Source organism: Vulpes vulpes, chromosome 11 (assembly GCF_048418805.1).
Source record: "Vulpes vulpes isolate BD-2025 chromosome 11, VulVul3, whole genome shotgun sequence".
Taxonomy (NCBI): Eukaryota; Metazoa; Chordata; class Mammalia; order Carnivora; family Canidae; genus Vulpes; species Vulpes vulpes.
Window position 1 is genome coordinate 38,610,686 of NC_132790.1, and position 19,249 is coordinate 38,629,934.

The 19,249-nt window shown below is 36.3% G+C and overlaps 1 protein-coding gene across 5 annotated transcripts in view; it reads right to left on the bottom strand.

Annotated features, from left to right (window-relative positions):
* GRM5 (glutamate metabotropic receptor 5) overlaps nt 1-19,249 on the bottom strand; it is a 511,261-nt gene that overhangs the window by 81,061 nt on the left and 410,951 nt on the right. For all 5 annotated transcript variants that reach the window (XM_072726148.1, XM_072726152.1, XM_026015232.2 and 2 more), the window contains exons 5-6: nt 18,300-18,546; nt 3,681-3,849 (exon numbers count right to left, since the gene is read on the bottom strand). In XM_072726148.1, coding sequence (XP_072582249.1) covers nt 3,681-3,849; nt 18,300-18,546 — 416 coding nt within the window. The remainder of the gene's footprint in view (nt 1-3,680; nt 3,850-18,299; nt 18,547-19,249) is intronic.

The window sequence follows — 19,249 nt, forward strand, 5'->3', positions numbered from 1 at the left end:
TTAATTTTTATTGGTGTTCAATTCTTTTTAAGACCCTGGAAATAGTGGTGATTTCTTTATGAATAACAATATGTAACATATTTGAACCTTTGCTAGACCAAGTGTATTTCCATGAGCACTGAATTAACAAATCTAAACAATGGCAGGAGGTGTTGACATCTTTAATGAAATTGCTCAATGACACCCTTAAACCATATTAAGAAAATGTTGTCAATTATTTATTTAATAGAGGGAAAATGATATATGGTTATAAAAATAAAATTTGTGATTAAAAAAGGTAACTAAACGTTACAAATAAACTAGTACTAAAAATATGATAATAGAGAGTCATATTCTTCCATCATGTAAGTTATTCCCAGTAGAATGGGGTAGAAAGGATATATAAAAAAAAAATCTGGGATCCCTGGGTGGCGCAGCGGTTTGGCGCCTGCCTTTGACCCAGGGCGCGATCCTGGAGACCCAGGATCGAGTCCCACGTCAGGCTCCCGGTGCATGGAGCCTGTTTCTCCCTCTGCCTGTGTCTCTGCCTCTCTCTCTCTCTCTCTCTGTGACTATCATAAATAAATAAAAATTAAAAAAAAAAAAAAAATCTTCCAAATCAGCCATTCAGCATTTTGAAGTTATAGGTTTAAACTGTATTGCTGTGAAAGGTCAAAACAAATAAAATCCATGTGATAATTTATACAACCTAATCTTTCTACAGGAGGAAATGGAAATTATGAACAATATTCTGAGTGAGTCTAAAAAGAATTTCACATACAGATTCTAATTGTAAGATGACTGGGCAAGATGCAGACTGTCACTGAATATTAAGGGTTAGCAAATTTTATCTGCAAAGGACCAGACAATAAATATTTTTGGTTTTGTGGGCCATATAGTCTTTATGGCAACTCAACTCTTCAACTCTATTTATGATAGTATGAAAGCAGGCATAGACAATACATAAACAAATAAGCATTATACTTCTATAAAGCCTTATTTTTAAAAATATTTATTTATTTATTTCAGAGACAGAGAGATAGAGAACACATCGTGAGGGGGTGGGGCAAAGGGAGAGGGAAAGAGAGAGTCTCAAGTAGACTCCCTACCATGCACTGAGCCCAATGTGGGCCCGATCCCAGGACCCTGAGATCAGACCTGAGCTGAAATCAAGAGTCAGACACTTAACCAATTGAGCCACCTAGATGCCCCTCAATAAAATTTTAGTTACAGAAACAGGTAGCAGATCGGATTTGTCACGTGGACTGTTGTTTCCTTACCCTTGTATATCATAACAAAACATACAGAAATTTTTAGCTACTCTATAAGCTACTGTGCCATTTAGCAGATATTAATACATTTATATTTATCTTTATTTACCTTGTCTTCCTTCTTGTCTTATGCTTACCAAATCTTCAGAACTACCCCTTGAAGATCTTACAATTAATACTGAATTATTTCACTTTCATTTGTAATCACCAATCAATGAACACATAAAATGTTCCAAACAGAGTAAACATGAAGTAGACTGAAAAGACCAAGGCCAGCTGCTCCAGGTGTATACACTGCCTGAAATGTGGTACTATCGTATTTCAATAACTATTTGATGAATAAATTATTTTGATATCATTTTTCTTCCCCTAGGACATTATACCTCAATAGCTAAACTTCTTTCTATTTTTATTATTTTTTCATTCTTTCTTTCACTGATTTATTTCCTTTAAGTGTGGCCAGAATTTACTTACTCTAAAAGTAACTTTTCAATGTCCTCAAACTAGCAGGACTGCCTCTTACCTGCATGTCACCACACTTCTTATTGCTCAGTTTCCATTCTATCCTGTTTAATCTACAAATCCTGCCTCAAGAAGGCCCCAGATGAAAATTGGTTAACCCCAATTTTCCTCTTTCCTTTGGTCCTTGTCTTCCTTGACCTCTCTCTTCCATTGACCACCACCTTACATGACAGTATACTCTCTAGTTATCTATCTTTCCCAGGCCCTGTTGTCCTTCACTCTATCTTTTCTTTTTTCCTTTATGCTTTCAAAGCAAATCTTCAATGTCTATTCTTGATCCACATTTATTTTCTTTGTATACTTTCAGGTTCAGTGACTGATATACTCCAACAGCTCCAACTTTAGCTCTAAATCTGTATCTTCAGCCTTATTTCTCATTGTCATAGACTGATGTTTTCTATTACTGGCTAGATATCTCAAAACTAACAGGCTTCCAAACTAACCCACTGACTTTCTTTAAAAACCATTCCCATTTTTCTATGCTCGACAATGGCACTTTCTAGTTACTAAGATTTAAAATTGCAATTGATTATCATGGGCTTTTCTTCTCCAACTCTACATCCAATTGATAGCCAGGGCTGATTGAGTATACTCTCTATATAATACTTCTCTCAAATATTGCCCCTGCTCCCATTCCATTCTGTTTCCTCCATAATCCAGGGTTCTTGTCACCATTATTACAGTGTCCTTCTTACTTTCTCTTCTTTCTCTACTCATGTTTTATAACAACTCATGCATCTTCACCTACTATAGTCCAGTTTATGTCAACATCTTTGCCAAGATTATTCTGACTCCCGGTTAATAAAAATTAAGTCAACCTGCTTAGTATGACATTCAAAACTCTCCACAAATATGGCTTCAAGCTATCATTTCCAATTCTCTCTTTTATAATAACTATTTAAAGCAAGGAACCCTAGATTATTCACTGTTATTCGGGATACTACTTCTGTATCTTTCTAATTACTGTTCCTTCTACATACGTGATCATTTTTACACATCTCTCTCTGAAATTATACCCATTCTTCATGGTCCAGTGTCTGACATTTTACTCAGAAGAAATGTCTCCTTTTCTTTTTATGAACTTATATAGCTCTGGTTTTTTTCTTTCTTAATGAAGTCATCACATTTTATATAATGTTGTGCCCAAGATATTTTTCCTCAGTTAGACTATAGATCTTTGGCAATAAATGTGTGTTACTTATTTTTCGCCCCATTGATATAAACTATTACATTAGTAGCAGTTTGATAAATATTTGTTAAGTTAATTAGAAATTAATGTGGTTTCCAGCTGTGAGCTATTTATCCCTAGGAAGCATGTCTTTGAGAGGCTTACATGAGTATAAAGGGTGTGGGTAAACATGACTCATCAACTCGTTCAATTAGTAAAACTCCTAAGTCTATTGTGGGTCATACTATCACAAGGAATTGAGAGAAAAGTAAAAAAAAAAAAAAAAAAAAAAAAAAGGCAAAACACCCCCCCCCAAAAAAACCCACAAAACACAATTTCTGACATTAGAAGCTTATAATGTAAAAGGTAAGACAAATATCCAAAAGTTTTAGAAATAGTCAATGATGGGCTGCCTGGGTGGCCCAGTTGTTTGAGCATCTAGCTCTTGGTTCAGCTCAGGTCATGATTTCAGTGTCATGAAACTGAATCCCATGTTAGGCTCCACGCTTAGTGCAGAGTGTGCCTGGGATTCTTTCCCTTCTCCTCTCCCTCCCATCTGCTCCTTCAACCCCCTCCCACTGCATAAGCACACATATATTCTCTGTCTCTCATAAATAAATAATTATATTCTCTGTCTCTCATAAATAAATAAATAAATCTTTTTAAAAAAGAAATAGCCAATGGTAATGAACACTTTGGAATTTACAACAAAAATTTTAAAAAATGGACTCCACTTTTACCTTTATCTGGCCTTTCTCACATGGCTCACTGCACACAGATCTGATGATGTTGTGTTTCTTGGACCATACTTCATCATCATCCATTTTTAATTCTCCGTTGTCCCAACTTCCAACATTGATATAATCAAAATAATCCTTTCCCATTTCCTTGAAATTCATTATTTCATACCTTAGGAACAAGAATATAATGATTATTCAGCTAAGAATATGAATATTCAGCTATGAAAAAGCAAAAGATTTCATTTCCCAAAAATGTATCTATTGTCATATTACTGACACTGGAATTTTCCATGACACTATGCTGAGAATAACAAAAAAGCCTGTTGGCTTCAATTTCTTAAGAGACCTCTTCTTTTTTTTTTTTTTTTTCATCAAACTTAAACTTGAAATAGAAGATAATCCCATGTGAGAAGGTGACTTGACCTCAGCAAGGATGAAAGACATTTTTGAAATAACTTCAAGAAGTTTAAACAAGTACTACTGTTAGGATTCTAAAAAAGATAGAAAGGGTTTTTTTTTTTTATCTCTATTCAAATAAAATGACAAAATTTTCCTTTACTAACCAAGTAAGAAATTTTGTAAACCTTTAATCTTATCTTCAGCTTTAGGAAATGTGGGGATAATCTGGATAGGGCCTGATCTTACCTTTCTTTTTTTACCCAGTACCAATGGCTAAACTCATTGTATAAAAGATGCCTTCAGGAATGATGTTTAAAATGTCCAAAAATAATTTATGAGGTTGGAAGATGGCAGCAGAGTAGAAGGATCCTAGCCTTGTCTCGTCCCTCAAATACAACTAGATAACTATCAAGTCATCCTAAACACCCTAGAAACCAACCTGAAGAGTGGGAGAACAAACCCTACAACTAAAGACAGAAAAGAAAAAGGTAGACACACTGAGAAAGGTAGGAAGTACGGAGACTCAGTTTGGGAGAAACAGGTCATGGCTGCTGTGGTGGGGAGTGAGCCACTGTTGTAGAGAAGGGTGAGAGACAGACTCACACACAGGAGAGTGCATGAGGAAAACAAATCCCCATTCCAATTGTCTTGGAAAGCAAGAGGGCCCAAATTTCATGAGTTCTTGTAATCAGTGGGATTTAAAGCCCTGAGTTCTAAAGGTCAGTGGTCTTGGCTCCAGGAGAACCTGATGAATATTGGGGCTCCTCTTGGATAAAAGTCAAGCAAACAACCTATATACAAGCAACATGGAAACAGTGAGCTGAAGAGTGCCTGGGGTACACAGTGGAGAGGTTATCTGCTCATTTTGGAGTGTGTTCCAGAGAAACAGCATTCACAGAGACCCCTCCAGGTATGGCAGGCACTATTTCCCTGCACTGCCCCTCAGCATAAACACAGAGGCATCTGTGGTAACCAGCCCAGCACTGACAACTTGTTACCTAACTTGTTTATACTAAGCCCTGCACTCCAGTGTAACCATCTTTGTCAGTCATGTTTGCCTAAACTCCAGCATGATGGGGCCCCTCCCCAAGAAGACTGCCTCAAATCCCAGCTCACACCACATCTTCTGACACAGGAATTTGTAAGGCTTTGGTTCTGGAGGCAGTGGTAATAGGTCTCATTTCATGAGCAGGTTTAAGGACCTCTAGTCAGAAAGTTGCACATTCAGGCCAGGGACCAAACATTGCCCACAACAGACAGAAAGAACCTCTGAAGATGACTGGCCTAAAGGATAAAGTGGCTATGGAACAACAGCAAAGCACATGCAGAACATATTGGAGCCTCTCTGTGAAGTGCCAGGCCCTGGGAACAGGTGACACTACACTGCAAAGCACTATAGGACCTCTTCTTCATAAGGCCATTATCCTTAAGAACAGGAGATGTAGCTTTCTTAACACAGTCACAGAGACTTAGACAAAATGAGAAGAAAGAACAATTTGTCCCAAATGAAAGAATAGGACAAGGTCACTACTAGAGATCTAAGTAAAGCTGATATAAATAACATACTTGTTAGAGAATTTAAAGTAATAAACATAAAGATACTTACTGGTTGAGAAAAAAGCAGACAACATGAATGAGACCCTTAACACAGAGATAAGGGATAACATAGCAGAGATATATGGCTCAGTAAACAAAATGAGCAACATACTTGATGGAATTTACAGCAGGCTAGAAGCAACAGAGGGATGAGTTAATGAGTTACAAGACAGAGCAGTGGAAAGTGATCAAGCTGAATAAAAGAGAGAATAAAGAATTATGCAATGAGAATATACTTAGGGAAATCAGTGACTCCATCAAATATAATAGCATTCAGAGTAGAGGGATCCCAGAAGAAGAAGAGAGAAAAGGAGGCAGAAAATTTATTTGAAGAAATAATAGGGGACACCTGGGTGGCTCAGCGGTTGAGCGTCTGCCTTCAGCTCAGGACGTGATCCCAGAATCTGGGATTGAGTCCCACATCGGGCTCCCTGAGAGGAGCCTGCTTCTCTCTCTGCCTCTCTCTCTCTCTCTCTCTCTCTCTCTCTCTCTGTGTGTGTGTGTGTTTCTCATGAATAAATAAATAAAATCTTTTTTTTTAAAAAAGAAATAATAGCTGAAAATTTCCCAAATCTGGGAAAGGAAACAGATATCCAGATCCAGTAGGCACAGAGAACCCCCAACAGAATCAACAAAAGCAGATCCATACCAAAACATATTGTAAATAACATGGGAAAATGTAGTGATAAAGAAAAAAAATTAAAAGCAGCAAGACAAAAGAAGACAGACAAAAAGTAAATCCCATAAGGCTATCAGTGGATTTTTCAGCAGAAACCTTGCAAACCAGAAGAAAGTGGCATGATATATACAAATTCTGAATGAGAAAAATCTACAGCCAAGGATACTCTATCCAGCAAGGCTATCATTCAGAATAGAAGGAGAGATAGTTTCCCAGACAAACAAAAACTAAAGAAGTTCATTACCACTAAACCAGAAATATTAAGAGGGACTGCAAGAAATGTTAAAGGGGATTGTTTAAGTGGAAAGCACAGACCAAAAGTCAAAGTATAATGGTAGAAAACACAAAAGCAGTAAAGACAAATATTCCTATAAAAAATCATGCAAAGAACTCACAAAATAAAAAGATGTAAAAAAGAACAACATAAACCTAACATGTGGGAAGGAGAAGGAGTAAAGAATGGGTTCAAACTTAAATGACCAACAATCTGTTATTGACTGCTATATATAGAAGAGAAAGAAAGAAGGAAGGAAGGAAGGAAGGAAAGTAGGAAGGAAGGAAGGAAAGAGAAGAAAGAAAGAAAGAAAGAAAGAAAGAAAGAAAGAAAGAAAGAAAGAAAGAAAGAAAGAAAGGGATCAGAGAAAAATTTCCAAAACAACCACGAAACAAATAATAAAATGACAATAAGTACATATCTATCAATAATTACTTTAAATGTAAATGTTGTAAATGCTCCCATCAAAAGATACAGACTGACAGAATGGACAAAATAACAAGACCCACCTATATGCTGCCTACAAGAGACTCTTTTTAGATCTAAAGACACCTGTAGATTGAAAGTGAGGGCACAGAGAAACATTTATCATGCAAGTAGATGTCAAAAGAAAGCTGGGATAGCTTATACTTATATCAGACAAAATAGACTTTAAAACAAAGACTGTAAAAAGAGATCAGGAGGGGGACATATAATAATAAAGGGGATATATAAGAAGATATAACAAATATAAATAATTACATACCCAAATACATAAAACAGTTAATAACAAAGATAAAGAAAATAATCTATAATAAAACAATAATATTAGGGGACTTTAATACCCCTAATACCCCTCAATGGGCAGATCATCTAAACAGAAAATCAACAAGGAAACAATGGTTTTAAATGACACACTGTATTGGATGGATTTAACAGATATATTCAGAACATTCCATCCTAAAACAGCAGAATATACATTCTTTTTAAGTCCACCTGAAACATTCTGCAGCATAGACCATATATTAGCCCACAAAGCAAGCCTCAACAAAATCAAGATCAAAGTTGTATCATTCCTCTTTTCTGACCACAGCACTATGAAACTAGGTGTCAATCACAAGAAATAATCTGGAAAGACCACAAATATATGGAGGTTAAATAGCATTCAACTAAAAAAGAATGGGTCAACCAGACAAAGAAAAATAAATAAAAAATACATAGAAACCAATGAAAATGAAAACATAACACTATAAAACCTTTGGGATGCAGCGGAAGCAGTTCTAAGAGGGAAATTTATAGCAATACAGGCCTTTCTCAAGAAGCAAGAAAAATCTCAAATAAACATTCTTACACTGAAAGGAGCCAGAAAAAGAACAACAAACAAAACCTAAAACCAGCAGAAGGAACAAAATAATAAAGATTAGAGTAGAAGTAAATGATGCAGAAGCTAAAAAGAAAACCCAAAAGAACAAATCAATGAAACCAGGACCTGGTTCTTTGAAAACAATCAATAAAATTGACAAACCGCTAGCCAAACTTATCAAGGAAAAAAGAGAAAGGACTCAAATAAGTAAAATGACAACTGAGAGAGGAGAAATAACAACCAACGCTACAGAAATAGAAATAATTATAAAAGAATATTATGAAAACTCTATGCCAATAAGCTGGACAACCTAGAAGAAATGGATAAATTCCTAGAAACATATAAACTATGAAAACTGAAACAGGAGGAAATAGAAAATTTGAAGAGATCAATAACTAGCATAGAAAAAGAATCAGAAATCAAAAACTCCCAACAAAGAAAAGCAGTACCAGATGGCTTCACAGGCAAATTCTACCAAACATTTCCAGAAAACTTAATACTTATTCTTCTCAAACTACTCCAAAAAATAGAAAAGGAAGGAACACTTCCAAATTTATTCTATGAGGTCGCATTACTCTGATACCAAAACCAGACAAAGACACCACTGAAAAAGAAAATTATAGGCCAATATCCCTGATGGACATAGATGCAAAAATTCTCAACAAAACATTAGCAAACTAAATTCAACAATACATTAAGAAAATCATTAACCGTGATCAAGTAGGATATATTCCTGGATTGTAAAGGTGATTCAGTATTTTCAAATCAATCAATGTGATACACCACATCAATAAGAGAAAGGATAAGAACCACATAATCATTTCAATAGATGCCAAAAAAGCATTTGTCAAAGTATAATATCCATTCATGCTAAAAACTCTTAGCAAAATAGGCTTATAGGGCCATACTTCAGCATGATAAAGGCCATATAAAAAAAAAACCCACAACTAACATAATCCTTAGTGAGGAAAACTGAGAACTTTTCCCCTAAGATCAGAAACAAGACAAGGAGGGCCACTCTCACCACTTTTAAATTTTTTTGGGGGGTGGGGATGCCTAGGTGACTCAGTTAGTTGAGCACCCGACTCTTGGTTTCAGCCCAGGTCATGATCTTGTGATAGGATTGAGCCCTGACTCTGGCTCTGCACTCAACCAAGTCTTCTGGACGTTCTCTCCCTCTCCCTCCCCTTTGCACTCACCCCAATGGCATGCTTTCTAAATACATACATACATACATACATACATACATACATAAAATCTTTATTTATTTATTTTTTTTTAAATCTTTAATTAAAAACATTATTTATCTAAGCAATCTCTTACACCCAACATGGGACTCAAATTCATGATCCCAAGGTTAAGAGTCACATGCTCTACTAACCTAGCCAGTCAGGAGCCCCTCATTATTTTTATTTAACATAAAAGTCCTAGCCACAGCAATCAGACAACAACAACAACAACAAGATTCAAATCAGTAAGGAAGAAGTAAAACTTTCACTATTTGCAGATGACATCATACTATATATAGAAAACCCAAAAGAAAAAAAAAAAAGAAAACCCAAAAGACTCAACCAAGAAACAGCTAGAACTGATAAGCAAATTCAGTAGAGTCATAGGATACAAAATAAATGTACAGAAATCTACATTTCTATATACCAATAATGAAGCAGCAGAAAGATAAATTAAGAAAACAATCCCATTTACAATGGTACCAACATAATGAGATACCTAGGAATAAACCTAAATAAATAATTGAAAGACCTGTACTCTGAAGAGTAAAAAAAGCATTGACAAATGAAATTGAAGATGACACAAAGAAATGGAAAGACATTCCATGCTCATGGGTTGGAAGAACAAATATTGTTAAAATGTCTATATTACTGAAAGCAATGTACATATTTAATGCAATCCCTATCAAAATACAAACAACATTTTTCACAGAGCTAGAACAAAAATGCTAAAATTTTTTACCCCAAGTATCCAAAGCAACCTTGAAAGAGAAAAGCAAAGCTGGAGGCATCACAATCCTCAACTTCAAGTTCTATGACAAAGCTGTAGTGATCAAAACAGTATGGTACTGGCATAAAAATAGACACAGAGATCAACAGAACAGAATAGAAAACCCAGAAATAAACCCACAACTATATGGTCAATTGATGTTCAACTAAGCAAGAAAGAATATCCAATGGGAAAAAGTCTCTTCAATAATTAGTGCTGGGATAACTGGACAGCAGCATGAAAAAGAATGAAACTGGACCACTTTCTTTCACCATACACAAAAATAAACTCAAAATGGGTTAAAGACCTAAACATGAGACCTGAAACCATAAAAATTCTTCAAGGGGTCACAGGCAATAATTTCTTTGACATTAGCCATAGCAACTTTTTTTTCTGGATACGTCTCCCAAGTCAAGGGAAAAAAAAGCAAAAATAAACTACTGGGACTTCATCAAAATGAAAAGCTTCCGCACAATGAAGGAAACAATCAACAAAACTGAAAGGCAACCTTTGGAATGGGAGAAGATATTTGCAAATGACATTATCTGATAAAGGGCTGGCATCTAAAATATATAAAGAACTTATAAAACTCAACACCGAATAAACAAATAATCCAATGAAAAAATGGGCAGAAAACATGAAGAGACATTTCTCCAAAGAAGACATTTAGATAGCTAACAGACATCTGAAAAGATGTTCATCATCACTTACCATCAAAGAAGTACAAATTAAAACCACAATGAGGTATCACCTCATACTTGTCAGAGTGCCTAGAATCAACAACACAAGAAACAACAGGTGATGGCAACAATATGGAAAAGGAGAGCCCTTGAGCACTGTTGGTGGGAAGGGAAAGTGCTGTAGTCACTCTGGGAAATAGTATGGGTGTTTCTCAAAAAATTATCAGTATCACTATCCTACAATCTAGCAATCACACTACTGGATATTTACCCAAAGAATATAAATACACTAAATCAGAGGGCTACATGCATGCCCCTATGTTTATAGCAGCATTATTTACAATAGCCAAGATATGGAAGTAGCCCAAGTGCCTATTGATTGATGAATGGGTAAAGGAGAGGTTATATATATATATATATATATATATATATATATATATATATATATATATAAATATAATATATATATTCCAATATATAGTAGAATATCAGTCAGTGATAAAAATGAATGAAATCTTGCCATTTGCAATGACGTGAATGGAGCTGGAATGTATTATGCTAATCAAAATAAATCAGTCAGAGAAAGACAAATACTACATGATTTCACTCAAATGTGGAATTTAAGAAACAAAACAAACTAGCAAAAAAAAAAAAGGGAGAGGAGAGATAAATCAAGAAATAGATTCTTAGTTACAGAGAAAAAACCGATAGTTACTCAAAATTGTTACTGCAAATAAAACACTTTAGGGTAATCCTTAAGCTACTGAACAGCTAACAAAATTTAAGAATCAATTAACATTCTGAAAAAGACACTACCACAAAAAATGAAATTTTGATTTATAGAGAACAAACTGATGGTTAGAGGGGAGGAGGGTGGAGGAATGGGTAAAATAAGTGATGGGGATTAAGGAGGGCACTTGTGATGAGCACCAGGTGATGTAGGGAAGTGTTGAATCACTATATTGTACACCTGAAGCTAATATAACATGGTATGTTAACTAACTGGAATTAAAATAAACAAAGCAAGTCTGAAAATAGATGGCTTCTGAAGCACCTCGTGCAATGTAAAAATCCTGGAAGATGCTAATACCTTGTGAGTTCTCAGCCTATATTAGCTATTGTTCTCATTTTGAGTATGGGGATAGATGTAAAGAGGGAAAATTAATGTACTTACTTACAAGATTTTTCTTATGTGCAAGAACATTTCCAGAGAAGCATTTTTGAAATAATTTTCCAATGTTAGGACAGTGGATGAACAATACCAGTCACTTTATCAGCTCCTGTAGACATAACTGTGGGTATATCTTAGGTGCACAATGTCTTCACATAGCACCCTATGCTTTTACCTCCTAGGACTTAGACAGTTGGCTCGTGGGTTCTTATAAATACCCTCTCCATCCTTCCATGCTCAGCACAGTTATCTGCAAATTGACATGGATGGACAACTTTCTAGCATTCAGGTTCCAGTGACCAGCTTACCATATGCAGACCAATGCTCAGGAAGGAAATGTTAGGAATCAATTTGACCTTAGTCTGTTTCGATTGACACTGTAAAATGATACCATTCTGTTTTTACTCCCAATCACAGTATTTTTATGGTACTGTCTTTTTCAGAATGTTAGTTCATTCTTAAATTTTGTTAGCTGTTCAGTAGCTTAAGGATCATCCCACAGTATTTTATTTGCAGTAAGTAACAATTTTGAGTAATTGCTTAAAGTCCACTTCTAAACCCAAAGTACTAATCTGCAGGATACTGTCACAGCTATCCAATGGCTTCTATGCATACAATGAGTTGAGATATTCGAAAACAGAGCCTTTAAGGCTAAAAAAAAGAAACTCATTTATTATGTCATTGAGTATTTCAAGTATATAGGCTTCGGAGACTTAAAAAGTACTCTGTGTGAGCAAATAAAGACTCTGAGCAAATAAGCTTTGAACATTCTAGGCTGGGAAAAAGAAAGAATTATAGGTATCAGGAAGTTTTCTTTCTTTGCTGCTGCTGATTTGAAGAGCTATGAGGGTTTCATTGCTCACTCCAAATGAGTCCTCAACCCATTTCTACTCATATTTAACTTTGATAAGGTCTCCATACTGTGAGTTTTACAGATAATGGGACCGCAGTTTGGTGAGGTTATTGAGTAATGCCAGATTGCAGAGTATGCAAGTGGCAGAGCAAACCTAAACTCAGCCTTTAGACTTCCAGTTCACTGTTCTCCATTAGACTGCTCCATATCTATTTGATAGAGCGGAGAATCAACTTTCCTTGCTCCTCGATTGCATTAATCTGTTCTATGTAGGAGAAATGGTAAAACGTGAAGAGATTCAGTTTTTGAAAAATAAATATGAAAATTCTATAGAATGGAAAATGTCATATTTGGCAGCGAAGTGATTTCAGGAAAAGTTAAACCTTCATTTTTGGTTCAGAACTGTCAACCTGTTTTAACTACGTTAGAGATAATGAATCCTCCTCATGGAATTAGCTTGTAGATTTCTGGTAATTATTTATCTACAAGACAAATGCAGAGATATTATCACTAGTACCGTTGTCGGTGAAAATAGAACATTGCTGTAAAAATCTTTGGTAGCCACACATTAGAAAAAGAGTTAAAAATAATTCTCCATTAAAAAAGAAAAAAAAAGGTTTGGGATGCCTGCGTGGCTCAGCGGTTGGGTTTCTGCCTTCAGCTCACAGCGTGATCCTGGAGTCTGGGGATCGAGTCCCATGTTGGGCTTCCTGCATGGAGCCTGCTTCTGCCTCTGCCTTTGTCTCTGCCTCTCTCTCTCTCTCTCTCTCTCTCTCTCTCTCTCATGAATAAATAAAGTCTTTTTTTTTTTTTTAAAGGTTTTTCCCCTCGTTTGGCAATTGGTATGAATTCTTTCCATTTTCAGAGATAGGATATAGACTTCATTCTCTGTCAAAAGTGAGTGTTTGAAAAGTATTCTTAGGTAGATTTTGGGTAAGAATTAAAACACATGATGGCTCCCTACAATTGTTTTCCATTATTTAATTCCCTCCCTTTCTCACTGTCTTGCTCTTCTGCTCTCCTTCATCAAGCCTCTTTGTTTCTACATCTTTCTGCTCCTGAAACTTTTTTCCTTATTACTGTGTGTGGTATGTATGATCTGTTTTCTGTAATATTTCTCCTTTCTTTCTCCTTTCTCTCTACCTCCCCTCGTCTCTCTTCCTTAACTGGTCATAATTCATAGTCGTAATATACTGAAATTTTTAAAAACTGAATTTCTTTTTTTTAAGATTTAATTTATTTATTCATGAGAGACACAGAAAGAGAAAGAGAGGCAGAGACACAGGCAGAGGGAGAAGCAAGCTCCATGCAGGGAGCCTGATGCAGGACTCGACCCTGGGTCTCTAGGATCAGGCCCTGGACTGAAGGTGGGGCTAAATCGCTGAGCCACCCCGTCTGAACCTAAAAACGAATTTCATATTGCATTCAAAAACAAAATAAAATAGATAAAATGTGTTCTAATACAAAGCAAAAAAAGTTCTATTAAAGCACTAGGTAGAACCTAGAGGTAGGCAGGCTTCTGTTTATCAGAACTAAAGAACTTTTTAAGTGGTAGTAACTCTGAAAATTAGAGCAGGCTTCCTTTCTCAGAAGATAGTGAGATTTTCTTTACCCAGGGGGCTGAAGCAACGTTGTCAGGGGAACTGCAACATCTTCAGGGGGAAGGGGCTGTGTAGAATTTTAGATTCAAGTACCAACTAAAATCCTCTCAGTCTATAATTCTAATGCTTAGGTGTGTGGTTTTTAAAAGTTTGATTCTTAAATATGTGACAGACTGTCTGCCATCCAAGAAAACAGACATTTTAAGGAGCAATCCATGCAACAGAGCAATTACAATGATCTGTGTCTTGGGGGTTGGATTAAAGACCACAAGGTCCCTTTGACCAAGTCCTTTAATGGTAATTAATAATGAAATCCTTTTCCAGGATACACATAGAACCATTTCATATGTGACAAAGAAAATGGGGAAAAGAAAAGAAAAAAAAAAAAAAGAAGAGAAAAGAAAACTAAGTTACATTCTCTTCATTTGAATTTAATCACCATGCCTGGGAATTGCATACCGGCCTTGTTCTGTTACTGAGTGTGAGAGTGGGCGCACCTCTTCCTTTCTTTGTGACTCCACTGTGCCCTCCAAGGAAAGTTGGGAAGTTGAAATAAATCATCTCTGGTCCTTCTGTGACATATGCAGAGCCACATATGAAGAACCCTTGTGCAAACCTGCTCAGTATCTTCAAATTTCTAGTGTTCTAACCTGATCTTCTATTTGTCACCTCTGTTTCTGCCCACCCACTCTTCTTTTCTTGTCTTTTGGATTAATCAAGATTTTAAAAGTATCCTTCTATTGGTTTTTTTTAGCTATTCCTTGTATTAAGGGATTAAATATGCATTCTCTAATTATCCTATTCTACTTAATGTTGTGTCACTTAATGTAAATAAGAAACTTACTGTTGTAGAATTCTATATCCCCTTTCTTTATGACACGTTGCCAAATATTTTTCATTTCCACACTTAACAATCCCACAATATAATGTTACAATTCTTGCTTTAAACAGCCAGTTCTACTTAGTCTCATGTTTTGATGTTGACTCTCCATGTTTCCTCTGCCCAGTTATGGTCAGTCCCAGGCAGTAGTGAGGCCTCTTCAACCCTATTTCTCAACGGATTCTCTGTGAGGGATCAGAAGATTTTTACTGTAGAGGTACATTCAATATTTTGAGGCTTTGTGAGATGGTCTCGGTGAAACTACTCAACACTGCCAGTGTAGTGTGAAAATAGCCAAAGATAGGACCTAAATGAGTGGGTGTGATTGTGTTCCAATAAAACCTGATTTATGAAAACAGACAGCAGACTCCATTTGGCCTGCAGACCACAGTTTGCTGACCTGTGGTCTATACCATTGGTGGTAAGTAGTCAAGGTCCATATTTCTTATCTGTAATTCTGAAATTCTTAGAGTTCTTAAAATTATATTTTTATAACTCACTTGGCAGCAAACATGACCCAACCTGAACTTATCTAGTGAAAGAACTTGGCCCACACTGTAATGAGGCTATTTATAGTCTATTTATCACACTTTATGTGAATATTTGTATGTTTTACTACAGAAATATTAATATGTTGATTAAAGAGGGCTGCTTCACAGCATGCTGGTGGCATCAGATGACTGTTTTACCTTTTCTAATTTAAAAATTCTGGATTCTGTAATACACTTGGTCCCAAGGATTTTATTAAAGAATTGTGGACTGATAGTTGTCTGATTAGATATGAAGTTTAAAAGAAGTGGTTAAAATTAACTCTCTAACAGCCTACAATTGTGTTTGCTAGAATAAGTTGTTACCTGTCCTTGCTTCCTCAGTTCAGGATCTTCCTCTGGCTTTTTAGGGGACTCCCTAGTCACCCCAGTCTCCTCTGGGGCATTGCCCCTTTTGGAATGTCTTTGACTCAGCAGAACCATAACTTTTACTCCACAGAAATAATAATATAATGCCTACTGATAAATTTCTCAAAAAATAGTGGCTTTTAAACTTTTATCCTGGTTGATTAATTGGCAGATCATTGTATAAGGTTAGGAGTGAAGATTGAATTAGAATCTTGAGTTCTCATGTATTAGACTGTATCTTTGGAAAAGTCACTTAGTCTTTGTAAGCCTCAATTTGTGAGCCTTCAGCTGGAGAAAAGAATGATAACATTTACCTCATAGGATTAAAATGTAGAGGACTTAGCTAAGTGTTTGGCTCAAAATTCAATAAATATTAGTTTAGTTATTCAATAAAATTCAATAAATATTAGTTTAGTTATTTTGTAAATAGAACTGGATTAATTGGAAAAATAAAAAGCTGCAAACCACCTTCCTGAATCTGGTTCATGCCCTTAGAAGCCAATTCACATTATTTATTAATGGCATACTGTAACACCCAACCTTTGTTAATATGTGGAAAGTCTCTGAACAATTGTGAATTCTTGGAAATTGTCTGCAAAATTTTATATATATTGTCCTTTAGAGAATATCTATAAATTTCATCTGAGTCTTAAAGAGATTTACGTTCTAAAAAAGATTAAGAACCAATGTTCTAAATGTACCCATTACAGCATATTTGGAGGATTATGAATGAGACAGTGATGTTCTTTCTGATCCATTAAGGTTTCCCATTCGAATAGAGCTGAGAAATTTCTTCACTATCTGTTCTTTGTGGAACTAGCTTGGGTACATGACATGAAAACCCTTTGAATATTCGGAGCTGTAGTCATCAAAGTTTACGAACAAGTCCCAAGGTGATGTCAGTGCTATAGGCATGCTCACAGGAATAATAGATCCATGTGCGGATATCAGGGAGTAAGCCTTGACTTGAGCCTACAAACTGAGCTCATTGGCTGACCTGCCTATGAAGCTTTATGACAGATGTGAAGTTTTCTGTGGCCCTGATAAAATGTTTGTATTCCCTATACCCCATGGGTATACCGAACAGCCAAAAAAGAAGAAAACTATATATGCAAAGTCAGCTTATCTTGGCAATGAGCCTGCTGGGAGCAATATTCAAGTCTCTAGAATAGAATAAATATACAGCTTTCTTCTTGGCTGCATGACTTGGAACTAGCTGTCACTTAGCAGTTCAGCTTGTGACATGGTAACAGCTGCATCAGGGACAAGCTTCAGCTCACCTCAGTAACACGAAAACAAGTTAGAACCAAGGTGGCTGGTGCATGTGTGGGCACATGAGGTGTGAGTCATGGAGAGAGTCATGAAACCTTCTCTTGGCAAGATAGGCTACAAACAGAGTGTAAAGACACCCTCTCCAAGCCTTCATGTCAAGGATAAACTGTTGCTGGAAGAATGCTTCGGGTTTTACAGTGGGAGACCAAAGGACCCTCATTGTGTCCATGTAAGGCAGAGTGAAGAGCCAGCCCCACTACAGCTCAGAATATCATTTTAATGACATTATCCCTCATAGATTAAAAGTCTCCTGTGTAGAGTCACTTAAGAATTTAGAGTATGAGATAGATGTGAATTCTGATAAGTTCTAGGTACCTAATGACTTCCCTGGAGGCTGATCTATAATTATGAGTAAGTTCATATTTCTCAGGCTCCTCTATCAATAACGAAAGGTGGAGTTTGAGAATAAAAGGCAATTTAGTCCTCAAGAAGGGAGAAAGACCTCCAGCTAAAGGATAATAAAATAAAAGGACTTCTAACTTACTATAGGTAGAGGAAACAATGTAATAGCACCTCAGCCCTATTTCTGAATTACCAGAAATGGAATAGTTCCCATTTCTGAATAATTCTATGACCCAAGAAGAGATCAGAGTGCAGAGAATAACATGGAAAACATACAGAGAAACCACAGAGCTGGTTTTTGGTTTTTCTATTATAACATGAGGCTCCTGTCTCTGAGTGTAGGTCTCTGAAATGTGATGATTCCAAGAGTGTATTTTGGAAGCCAGTACACATACGGATGTGTATGTGGCTACAGAAAATGGGGCTCCCTCTGTCTATCTTTAATCCCTTTGTGATGTCAGAGCTGGCCAAATATGACCAGTAAGCCTAGATAACCACAAAAGAGAGAAATGGGCACATTGGGATCAATAGATGACTGTCCACCTACTATTGTCTAGAAGAGAATTATAACAGTACCTTCCTGGAGAGTCTCCATTCTCATCAAATAGGATCATATCTCCAGAAACCCCAGTAAAATTGGTTTTCATCAGGGAATCCAAAAGTTTCCGTCCATCGATTGGTTTCATTGCATCACAAAGGCCTGCATAGCCTGGACAGAGGGACATCTGCATGTTGTGGAGCCCATAGGCCATGGAATAGATCGCATTGATCACAAATCCCATTTTGGAATCTTGAACGTGATGTGTTCTCAGAGTCAGAGAACCTGTTGAGAAACAAATTAAGGATTAACTATGAGATTGAATTATACTACAGCTCTATCCATGGATTCTGAATAATTGGAGAATTCACAGCAGCAATTTATCAGAGTTAGAATCAGAGTAAATGCAAAGCTACGAGTGCCAGAATAGAATGGCCTCTGATTGCTTTCTATTTCCAGGTTTTTCTCCCCCTAAAACCTTGAAGAAAAATCTGAATCCCCAACACTACCAAGATTCACTTCCTCTGTTACCAATCTCTAGAGATAGATGCAGGAGAGCACTATATTTCTGTACCAAAGAATTTATCTTAAGGACAGATTAATCTCCTTAGTACTCAACTATGATAATATACTTCCTTGGTTTAGAAATGCACAACAAATCTCCTGTTGCCAAACTATTAAGTCTTAGCTAAGCAAACTAGATTTTCTACCATCTTGCCTCAGCTTACCTGTTAGGACGCACCACTTCCCACCTCAAAGCACATGCTCTCCATAAACTAGACTACTTGGAAATTCTAAAACATAATCTAACATTTACAGTCTATTAATTAATTAATTAATTGGAGTCTGAGTATACAAAAAGCTGTGTGGTTGATGGTCTAGGGACAAAACAAAGATGAACTGGGCATGGATTCTGCACTTAAGAAGAAATTTGTTCAGTAATAGAAATAAATTATGTAGCTACAGTGAAAGATAGAATGTGATAAAC